The following is a 12042-nucleotide window of genomic DNA, read 5'->3' on the forward strand; positions in this document are numbered from 1 at the left end:
AGCTGTCCCCAACGTGGGGCGGGCAGCCCCATACCTCTTCCCACAGAGGCCACCCTGCGGTCCGTGTCCCCCCCGCTACCAAAACCTTGCGACATGCAGCCAATACAAACCTAAAAAGCATAGTGTTACTGAAGTCTAGGGAATAAAGCTAACATTAGAAGATTAGCTGATTTAGGTCAACAGGATGGCAGATGGAATTCAAAATTAAATATGGAGTCAGCTATGCTGGAAAGGTAATTGAACTATTTATGCACCTTGCTCCTTTCTAAATTAAATTTAACTAATTCGGGAAAGAAACCGGATGGTGCTGAAGGCTTTGTGCTAACATAGAGCTGCAGTTTAAAAGAGAAAAAGCAAGAAGAGGGAAGGGTGCGTGATTCGTACAACAGGGACTAGTTAACACAGGTGGCATTGCAACGCCAGCAGGTACCTGAATCGGCATTCAGAGGCGATGTGAGAGCTTGCGTGTCTCCTTTCCCCTAAGGCGCAGGAAGTTTCGTCTTGAAATCACTGGGAGTTTTTAAAGATTGTATCTGCCTAAGGATTTTCGCAGACTTGACTTGGGGTACGAGGTGCCAACAACAGCCGCAGAAAACTTCCAGCGGCTTCCGCCCCCGCCTGGAGGTGCCGGCGGCACAGCGGGGCCACGAGGGGCGCGACGAAGGCGGCCCGTGCGACCGGTCCCGCAGCCGTTCCCGGCGGCGGCGGCAGGAGCAGCGAGGCCGAGGCCGAGCCCCGGCGCGGTCCCGCGGCGCTCACCTCAGGAGAGCGGCCTCCGCAGGAGAAAGCCTCTCCCGCCGCGCGCCCGCAGACCGTTAGCCCCGACGCGGCGTCGCCGCCGGCGGCGCGCGGAGGGGAGCGGAGCGCAGCGGAGCGGGGCGGGGGCGGAGCGGGGCGGGGCGAGGGGCGGGCGGAGCGCGGGGCGCGGAGCGCGGGGCGGACGGCTGCAGACGGCGGCGTGTGCGGGGAGGGAGCGGGCCGCCTTTCCGGCCGCGGCGAGGAGCGCGGTTGCGGGGCTTGCAGCAAGGTGACGGGCTGGGCAGCCGCCCCTTCCTCTCCCCTGCCTTCCGCGCCCCTTGCCCCTTTCGGGTGGGCGGTCGTCCCGGTCCCCCGCCGGCAGCCCCCGGCTGCGGTTCGGCTCGGGTGTGGGTAACCCCCCTCCTCGTGTCTCCTCTCGCCCAGATGCTCAAGGTAGCAGCCTTCGTGTGCGTGTGTGCAGCAGCCTGGTGCAGCCCGGCGCTGGCGGCGGCGGCGGCGGCCGGGGGCAGACCGGACAGCGGCAATTTTCTGGACGATAAACAATGGCTCACGACCATCTCCCAGTACGACAAGGAGGTCGGGCAGTGGAACAAATTCCGAGACGTAAGTTCAACCCTTCCACCCTGCCAGCCGGCAGCCGCTCCCGGCCCGCTCCCCCGGCAGCCCCGCGGCTGGCGGGCTGCTTGCGTTCGCTGAGGGCGTCCCTTGGGCAGCCAGGGCTGGGGTGCAGCCTCAACTTCCCCCCTTTTCCCCGAATTTTAATTCTTATTTTAATTCCCGGCGGCGCTTCGGCAGGAGGAGGGAGGTCCCACCGGGCAGTTCGCGGCGCGCTGCCGCCGCTGAGCGGCGAGGACCGCCCGGTGTGCCCCGGGCCGCGCCGGGCGCCCAAGCCCGCACCTCCGGGGCCCAGCGGGCCGAGCCGCGGGCGCCGCTTCCCGCCCTGCGGGTCGCCAGCCGTTAGAAGGCGGCGGCGGCGGTGGAGGGGGAGTTGCGTTCGTCCTTCCCTCCTCCCCGTTTCCCGCCCCGCAGCGGGAGCGGCGGGGGAAGCGGTGGCTGCGGGGATGGCTGCGGCCGTTGGGCCCCGCTCCCCGCCGGGGCGGGGGGGTGGGACCGGGGCAGGAGGGCTCGCCCCGCCGCCGCCCCGCGAGTGGCCGCCTGGGGCAGAGCCCCCCCGCCACCTGGAAGCGTACGCCGGGCGGGACTGCCCCGTCTCACCTTGCCGCTGTCAGAAGTGCCGAGAGGGCGGGCTGGGGGGGGGAAGGGGCTGCGCGCACGGCCGGGGGGGGGGGGGGGGGCTTTGTGGGGGGTGTTGGAGCGCGGATGGTGACAGGGAAGTCCACTAAATAAGGCGGTAAGTTGTATGAACGGTGCGAACGGGGTGCCTTGCACGGAGTGCTTGAACGCCAGACCCAGTCTGACCCGAATCTCATCCGTTACGAAACCCGCTCCTGTGAGGTGGCTCTCGTCCTCCAGAGTGCTTCGCTTGTGCGCCTAGTTCGTTCTGTGTGTTGCAAGTTGAGTAAAACCCAATCAACTTTCAAAAGTCCTCCACGTTTCTTTCAATCAAAAACATTTTCCTTGATCTTCCAATATCCTGCGTTCTTTGTTGTTGCTTTTAGAAATCTGAACTCCAAGCATGCTGAATAATTTTCTATTTAGCTTTACTGTATTGCTTAGTGGATTTCTTCGATGTGGTTTAAAGCTTTGCTTTGGTTTGCAACTTCAGAGTCAACAGGTTTCTTGTGCTACAGCTTGCCGGTGACTGTGGTTCACTATAGCGAGCTGAAGTAAACGTCTCCAAGAAGTCTCTTTTATTTTTTCTGAGAGCTGTAGTGTACTTGTGATGCATGTATTTTTGCGCTTTATATATACGTTGCATGTGGGATGCAAACTTGGCTATTTATGTTAAGTAACTAGGAAAGAAGAGCTACTGTTAGAGTTGTGGGAGAACTTATCTCTCCAATAGTTTCTATTAAACAGCATAATTTTAGTGTTTGAGAACACTCAAATTAGTATTCAGATATTTTTGTTTGATTTGAATATCTGAAAAAACTTATGTTCATGTGAAAAAAACCTGTTCAGTGTACTGTACTTTGGGACCTATGATTTTGGAAAAAAAATATGCAGTGCTATCTAAATGTTTTAGGATGAAAGGCTGCTGCTAGGAAACTCCAAAATAAGCACATCAGTTATGTTTTATAATTGGGCAAAGTCATTTATGTAAGAACTACCCTGCAAGGCTGAAGAAGCTAAGTGCTCTCTAATGCCTGTCTCCTGGGTGCCTGCTGACATATACAGTAATATTGGATATTAGCCAGATAATTTATTCTGTGACAAGTAGGTGTCCCCAAGGGTTTTAAGAGTGACTGCTTTGAGGAAGTACTGCATACCAATTCTTCTGAGGAAATTTACAAATATGCTGGCTTATTTATTTTTACACTGTAAACTTTTATAAGGCTGGTACTTCAGTGAGGAATATGCTTTTATTCCTTGTGCAGAATGCTTATATCCTATTGATTAGTACTCAGTCTGGAATATTTATGGATGGTCCTAATACTTCACAAGGCTCTCCCTTTAAAGCATAGATGGTTTTCAGTAATTCACAAGATATAATTGTAAAAAAAATTAAAAATTATGAGTTAATCTACCTGCATGAGAATGCATTAGAAATATAGCTTACTTGTAAGAAGCACTGATCAGTTATCATCTTTAAATATAACATGGTGGAGAAGTTTTATTAACATCCTACAGTTTCATGTCATTGGTACATTTATTTGTATGACTGTAATTTGTTGGTTTTGAAACTGTGATTAGCAATTTAATCAGTGATTCAAGTGTTGCCTCCTGTTAAGGAACAGCACAACTGCATTTTAAACGTATGTAGGGGTAACTGTCTTGCAGAATTAAAATCAAAATAATGGTATGCAATGCCTGTGTTTGTAATTTAGTTCTCTGGTCAGAGAGCAGCATATTTTTTGTGGGCTTTAAATACCCTACAGATGTAAGGGTGAGATGGAATTCTGGTGTGAAAAGAAGTATTTAAAGGCTTAACTTAAGACTTAACTGACAGGACTGATTAATGTGGAAGATAATGACCCTGACTTCTGGCTCATTGGCTCAGTTTCTTAAGAGTTTTAGATCACAGTGAGAAAGGAGATAGTCATTCAGAAAGGGAACCCTTACAAAACCTAATAAACTAGTATATGATGTTTTATTTAAAAAAAACAAACCCAAACCACACCAAATGCAAAATACCCGAACCTAGCTCTCTTAACATCCTCTAAAATGTCAGATTTGTAGTAAAGGTTATTATTAACATGATAATATTAGCTAAGATCTTTTCAGTACTTTGTACAGGCAAAACTGTAACCGACTCTTGAATTTTCTTGAAAGATCTTGATCATTCCGACAAATAGGTTGAAAATAATGAAATAGGTCTAGGCAAGAACTGTGCCTTAATGTGGAACAGTAGGAAGCTATGTGCTTGTTAGAGGCTATCTTCTTACGTGTTTTTCTTGTGCAAAAATTGAGAATGGGCTTGCTCTTAAATGGGAGACTTTCCATCTTACAAAGGGGCAGGGGGAAATGTATTCTTTGTATGTTAAATACCAGCTCCCTCAACTTGTATGTGCGCGTCAAACATTCTGGGTTATATACAAGGATATGTTTACTTTTTGCCTGCAGTAGCTGAGGAGGAAGAGTTTTTTAACCCAGTCTTAGTGCTGCTGCAGTCCAGTTACTGAGGAGCTGCAGCTCTTATGTCTCTCACTAAAATAAGTCTCAGGGTTGATGTGTTTATTAAGGTTTTTCAAGCTGCCTGGTTAGGCTGCTTCAGCAGCCAATGGTGTCACAATGCTGGGATGTGCTAGCCCATGTGTACATATACATTATTTATTTCATGCTTGAGAACTGAGGTTCTTTAGTAAATGCTAAGTTAGGGGAATCTTCTTCGTTCATAGGTTGTTACATCTATAGTGCCTTGTGCTAATGGTCTTGTCTATGATGGTTGCACCATGTTTGATAAAAATGTATGTATAAACTGGAGTTTGTCTAAAATGAAGATTATTCCCTTTAAAAAATATAATCGGGCAATGGCATTAGATTTACACTCTCCTACTTATAACATCCTAAATCTTATGTATCAAACCTTCATTACTAATAATGCTGTAAATATGTAGAGAAAAACAAAATATAGGAGTAATTCTTTATTGTCTTTATGACTTGATTCCAAATAATGGTATTATTTTTAATCCTAGAACAAGACATAATGGCTTTGTCATTTATAATCACTTTGTCTTTTTATGTGGTCTGTATAGCCAGTCGGACAAAACTTCATGTAACCATAATTGTGTGTTGGATTGCTATCTGAAAGCCTTTCAGAAACTGTAATTTTTACTTCTGTAAAATTCCATCAAGCAACATTCTTCAGAGTAACTCATTTTAGTCATTGATATTTGCAAACAGCATCCTGTCCATTTGTGTTCATTAAAAGGACTGTACAATAAATGCATTTTATATGGGAAATTTTACTTGCCACTCAAGGAGAGTTGTTTATGATCTAACTAGCTTGTTAGTGATTTTTACTTCTTCTTTTCAAAGAGATCATAATTTAAGCAATTCCCATATTTGCAAATTTAAGATGCATCAGGTGCTTTGTAGTGAAGGATAATTTAGTATATAAATAAACTCAGCACAACTGAACTATGGCATAGTACTGTTATGAAATAATATGATCAGTTGATCAATGTGATCAGTTTCATCATACCACGGTGTTACTATCATCCTACCATATTAATACAGTTATCAAAGGTAAAGAAGGTAGAATAAAAATCAAGTAACAGACCTTAAAACCTATCAGCTATGAAGGGGAAGTTTGCACTGGTAATACTACTTACTATTCTGCTTCACTATGAAGTGTTCTCACATTGACCATCAAATATATTGCCTTCTAAAACACTTGGCAAGTTTGGGCAGCTCATGTTGGCCTCCCAAATGAGTCTTTTGCAGATGTTGAAAAAACATGTTCTTTAAATATTAGTGAAGTCTAAACCTCTGTGTTTGGAGAGAGGAGATGAATCAAATACTAGGTGTCCATAGCAGTTCAATAACCGCAAGCATGCATTAATCTTTTGTCTGTTTGGAGGTTTAAGGCTTCTCAAAAACAAGCCCCCCCCCCCCCCCCCCCCCAAGCTCCCCACCAACTATACACCTGGTATTTCTTTAGTGTTGTGAGCAGAACATCTCTGCCCAACTGTACATCCTTACTACTGCATCTCTGTACAAATAAGAAAGCCAAAGGCTGTTTTAAAACGCATTCATCACAAGTTTTTTGTACTTGATTATGTGATCACCATGTAAATATTTGGAAGGTTTTCATGTTTCCAGAGTGGAGTACTGATAACCTTATTTGAAGAGGAGAAGGACTTCTGTTCAACAAGTTTCTTGCACTGGACTAGAATCCCTCCTAGTTTATGGAGGATGGTGAATGTACTTTAGAGGAAGTCAGTATTTGGGACTGGATAGTGCAGCACCCCTCAGTCTTTCCTCACTAGTTTTAACTCATTAGCTGTGAAAATAGGTCCAGTAGGCTTATTTGTCCTGTACTTTTTATGGTTCAGGGTAAATAGAACATACCTCTCTCCTTATTAGTGGGCAGGGCAGCTCTTTTACTACATACATATGTTTTGATAGAAAGTTATGATTATGACGTCAGGAAAAATTGGAATTGCAGGACAGGAAAGATGAACTTCTTCATTATGTTGTCCTAGGCCTAAGTTAAAGTAAGAACTGCTAATAAGTTAAAAGTTACTTTCTCAATTAGGGTATTGAATCTGTTTTCCGCATGCCAGTTTGTTACTTGAAACTTATTATTGGCTATTCTAAAATGGTATTGGTCTCTTTTTTTCATGACTTACTTTGTATGATCTTAGTTTTATTAATATGGTGAAGGAGGAAAAATTTTGAAATGTAGGAGATCTGACAGAAAGAATGAGTATTTCGTACCTCCACCTCTAATTACTGCCTTTGAAATGAAACTAATAAAGTAAGACTTGACCACTGTTTTTTAAACTGAGAGATACAGGAAAATGTTAGGCATTTGCATTAATTTTAGTTAATTAAGGAAATTTAAGAAGCTATTTAATTGTTCAGCACTCCTAAACTGAACATGGCAAATTGTAATGGGAAGGAGTAATGGAAATCCTAAATTTTGATTTCTGTATTGTAGAAAAAGGCTTCTGATTTTTATATGTGCTTTTAGTTTGTTCCCAAGTATGGATTTCTTTTTTTCTTTTATGTGATTACTTTTCCTCTGGTCTGTTTGCTGCTTATTTCTAGTGACAAGTATTTTTTTTGTCTGCAAAGGCAGAGTCTACTAATCTCAAACTATTGTTAACATTGAACTCTTAACTGTCTCTTGGAAGGCATTAGCTTGGAAGCTCTTTATATAGCTAACGTTTAGGAGTTAAGTAAACTCTAATGTGCTTTTCCTTAGATTGCCCTCATAATCTAAAGTAAAGCTGATAACATTGTTTCGTCTTACCTTTATCTCCTTTCTCTGAAGAATAATCTTTATTTTATTTGCTGTAGGTTGTTTAGTGGATATGAATACCTAGTCTTCTCTTGTCTTACCATTAAATCTTATTGGGATTGACTCTAGCCATCTGTGCTTATTATAGTGTAGTATAAATAGCTTTGTAATACACTAATAGATAGTAACAGTAACAGAAGCTGCATAGGCTGTCTTGGTTTTATAATCAGAAAGGAAAGATGTCTGGAGCAAGAGGTATATTATAAGGGGAAGCTGAATGTAGAAAACAATGGAATATGAGAGGAATTGGCATATCTGTTTTTAGGCTAACACCATCAATTCTTTTTTTCTGTCTCTTCTATCTCTATTACTTCACAGTCTTTGAAGCATTTGAAGTAACTAGCTGCAGAAAGGAGAAATAATAGCTTGGCTTAATATGTTTGCAAGTCTTGGCCAGTTTTCAAGTGTAACTCTTTCCTTTAAATCGGCACTTAAGTGTAAATAGTATGTCGTGTCTGTGTTGTCCCAGGTTGTGTGTCTTGTCCCCCCCACCCCCTCCCAAGATATGCTGAATGAAATAGTGAAATCCTTGAACAGTTTATTTTTTTGGTACCTAGCTTTAGAGCGACTCCTAAGTTTTCAAGTATAATGAAACTTTTATTCTAACCAAGGGATTTCTGTCTTTTTCGTATCAGTGTATGAAAAGTACTTGTTAGTAAAATAGCTTCAGTTTTGCTTTGTGGATATTTTTCTAATGTAGACCTTTTTAAAAGTTGTGACATTGATTTTACAGTAGTGTTTCTCCTATTGTGTGTTTGTCTTTAATCTGGCATATTTGAATGTACTAGTAACCACAGGCGAACATCTTTTTTCTGCATCTGGTGTTAAGTCTCACTTTGACTATGCTCAGTGCTAAAAATCTGCCTTGCTTGCCTTAGAAACAAATAATATGGAGGCAATGGTAGTAAATGCTAACATACTATATCGTATTAAAAGTTCTTGTAATTTTTGTATTTTTTGAAGTTTAATTTCTGAAAGAGAGAAGTTTTTGGTTAGTAATATCAGTGTTCAAAGCTTCACTGGGTATTTTTACCTAATGTGAATGATCTTTAGTGATTTGTTAGACTTTTTTTTTTTTTTTTTTTTTTGAAATGATTATTCACTTTTGCTTTCCCATCTCACCTCATTTCACCCTGTTAGATTACAGTAGTGAAAATTACTGTAGGAATTAATGATTTACCTAAGAAAGGTGGTGCAGCCTAAGGTAGTAACCTTGGACAGGACACAAGGAGAGATGATATGAAATTCTAACCCATGACAAAACTTTCACTTTACAATGAGGATGTGATTTCACTGCTCAGTTATTATCTTCAAAAGTGACTGCTTGAAGAGAACACAATAAGAGAATGGGTTTAAAAGATGTAAATCATCCAAATTTTTTTGGTATTTTGCCATTTCCAGAGAGTAATATCTTAATATGCTGTTATTAAAGACTATCCAGTGCTTGACATTTTTCTGCAGAATATTCTTATGAACTAGTTTTTTATTTTCTCAAGTGATGTATAATCATTGGCTCAAAGGAGACTGTCAGTTCGCAGCTTGTTCAGCATCTCTCTAAAAAAGCCTGTAAGTCATCAAATAATTTTATGTATGTAGTGCACTTACACTGGGGCTTGCATACAGCTGAAAACAAACTCCTTTGACATTTTTGAGCTTGCATTGATGATGAAATTCATTCCAGTTGTTAAATCTGTGTAGCATAGCAATGAGAAGTACAGAATTTACTCCTTGGTATATGGAAAGTGTATGGAGTATGGAAAATGACCTGTGTTTTAACAGCTATTTATTAAAATAGAGGGAAGTTATTAATATGAAGACTGTGGGATATATATTTAATGATGCATGTATCTTTAAGGATTTGGTGGTAGTTGTGTTGGTGAGTGAAACATCACTTTAGCAGAAAACCCAAACAATGATTCTTATAAGCAGAATCAATTGGCTGGTATGTAAAGCAGCAATACCAGGAATCCATTGTATAAAGTGCCCTTGAGACTTCTGCAGAAGTGTAAGTTAACCAGTTTGGTCAGATTTAGGAAGGCCATGTGAAACGCTGAGAACTGTTTGTATTCATAAAGTTTAGGTCCAAAATAGACCATTGGATTTGATAATATGCTTGCCTGTATATAGTGGCTCATTAACTTTTATCCTGACAGATTGTATTAAACCCAAAAATTCTAGTTGGGCAAAAGCGTTTCAGGAGGCTGTACTGTATGCTACTGGCACGGATTAAGATAAAGATTTGCTCTCTAAGGCCTGCAGTGTGAGGGAATTAATTAGCTGCAATATTCCCATATGATCTAGGTAGCAAACTTAATGCTGTTTTGCAGCAGAATAAGGAAGAATACCATTTAAGTTCATACTAATCTGATCAGCAGTGTTTCCTTCTTTGGCCCAAATATGACAATGACTAGGACTGGTGCTTGATTAATCCTTCTTATATTAATTTCCTGTTTAAAAGGAATTCTATTCTGCCACCTTCATAGCATTTTCTTGTGTGTATTGTCAGTAATTGTGGCCAACTACTTTTACGCAAAAAATCACAAGTGATGTTGGAATACAAGCCAATTTGAATCCTAAGGAAGATGGAGAAATGGCTTCTGAATTTCCATTAAGATACTCACCGAGGTACATACTTGTTGTCTTAATCTGAAGTGTAAGTGTTTAAACATACTAAGGATTAGGCAGGCAGTCTTGTTTCCAACACCCAGGAATGAAAAGGATGAACAGGAAGAGCTCAGTAGGCTCATAAGTTCCAAAGTGAGCAAAGGCCTATCGGATTGCTCAGTGTACTGTAAATAGTGTGCAGTATTTCTTACGTGAACTGGATTAAGCCACACTAAGTGCATATCTATTTTTTTAAATAAATCTAGCATTTCCCTCCTAAACTGTTAAGCTGTTTAATTTTTCATCCATGTGCTTATTTTATTTTAAAGTTGATGTATCTAACTTTACTCAGGAATTCTTAGTGGGCAGTTACAAGGTCCTGTTTTGATGAACTTTGATACTTGGGGCATGAATGGACAGAATTTCTTTACAGTAGTAAGAAAAAGACTTGGTTATGTTGGGAAAACAGGCAATTGGTTCCACCTGTGATGTGATATTCATGGGCTCCTCAAAAGAAAATATCCTCTCAAAGAATGCAGGGTTGTATGGCCAAAACTTCATTGGAGTTACTGTGAGTAACACCTTAACAAAGTTAAGTGTAACATGATGATGAATCATGGGATTTTGCTCTGAAATTTGCAGGTGTGGTCTCTTAAAGATGGAGAAGGAGGGATTTGCAGAAGTAGACTTAACTATGTAGTTTTGTACTGCAGATTAAACCAATATAGACGTATAAAACCTCAAAACATTTCAGTGTTCTTCAGTAGGACTGAATGTGTATTTATAAACTGGATTCTATGCAGCCTTAATCTTGAAGGACCTCTGTGCCTCATTGGGACAAAAGGTACCATACCTTTCTGTCTTTGCTTACTTTTTACATACGCTGAATGTTTACAATTCCTTGTTTTTTCCTTTCCTTCATAAAAATGATAGTTTCTTAGGGCATATGAAACACTTTTTTTCCTCCAAGTTTTCTAATTTTGGATTATAGCATAGCTTCTGTAAGTTGAAGACTTAAGTAACATTTTTTCCCCAGCTTTTAAAGTACTAATATTATGGAGTATTTGATGTACAACACATTGAAAAGTTGAGCTCTTACATTTTTTATAATAAATATGAATGCATGCCATGTACATGTGTGAGTGCATGCCCACACACATGCGCAGGCTAAGTGGTATTTCAGATCAATAACAATTTAAAGAGATTTTACTCTGTCCATCCCTCATGCTGGGGAGCCAAATACCTCACAGAATATTAGAATTATTTCATAGGTCCAACCTCATCATGTCTGCAGATCTTATCTTACCATCAGATTTTGATATCCGTTTGATTGCGGATAATTTTTGGGTGCGTACCGAGAGGGAAATGGATTTAACCATGTTCGTGTTGTGAAGAATAAAATAATAATTCTGAATTCATATGTCAAATATGTGAGGCAGTTGTCTACAATAGTTTTAGTTCATTGGCTGGAAGAAATACCTAATTTTTTACATGCCTTTAAGTATCACGTAAGAACAAGACAAGTATTGCTACAAATGTCTAGACATTTTCAAGAAGATGTTTGTGTTGAACTCCACACGAAAGATAGGAGAAAGTATCAAAAATATTACAATAAAATTTGTGAAATTATTCTGTGAAGCAAAACTGAAGTTAGAATCTAATAGTGCTTGTCTGGTTGTAGAATGTGATAGTATCTTACATAGTTTATGTTTTAAAAAAAATCTTTCTTGTCAAACTGATATTCCTTTAGTTCAAAAGTAAGGGAATCTTTATAATTTTTTTAACAAAGTGTTGGACGGTGACTTTGTGAACCAGTTTGAACGTAGCTGGACTATTCAATAGCATGATTGTTAGGAAACTGTTCTTAAAATGTTGCAAGTTACCGTCAAACATTAATAATAATAAAAAGTACAGCTTATTAATAATACCTGTATAATGCTGTTTTTTTCCACAGATATTTCTGCTTTTTAATCTTTATTCTTATGGTTAGTAATTTGCACATGCTTAATTCCCACATATGCAGATCCTACCCTTGCTTGATTTTATCAGAAAGAAACTTTTTTACTGAATAAATGTACTAGTTGAAGCTA

At 40.8% G+C, this 12042-nt stretch overlaps 1 protein-coding gene across 5 annotated transcripts in view; it reads left to right on the plus strand.

The window, feature by feature from the left end:
- The first annotated feature begins 917 nt into the window (after positions 1 to 917).
- SPOCK3 (SPARC (osteonectin), cwcv and kazal like domains proteoglycan 3) overlaps positions 918 to 12042 on the plus strand; it is a 222097-nt gene continuing 210972 nt past the window's right edge. For all 5 annotated transcript variants that reach the window (XM_030018658.1, XM_030018676.1, XM_030018667.1 and 2 more), the window contains exons 1-2: positions 918 to 1027; positions 1183 to 1362. In XM_030018658.1, the coding sequence (XP_029874518.1) occupies positions 1183 to 1362 (180 nt within the window). In that variant the 5' untranslated portion in view covers positions 918 to 1027. The remainder of the gene's footprint in view (positions 1028 to 1182; positions 1363 to 12042) is intronic.

The sequence above is a fragment of the Aquila chrysaetos genome, chromosome 1 (genome assembly GCF_900496995.4).
Source record: "Aquila chrysaetos chrysaetos chromosome 1, bAquChr1.4, whole genome shotgun sequence".
In the NCBI taxonomy this organism is placed as follows: domain Eukaryota; kingdom Metazoa; phylum Chordata; class Aves; order Accipitriformes; family Accipitridae; genus Aquila; species Aquila chrysaetos.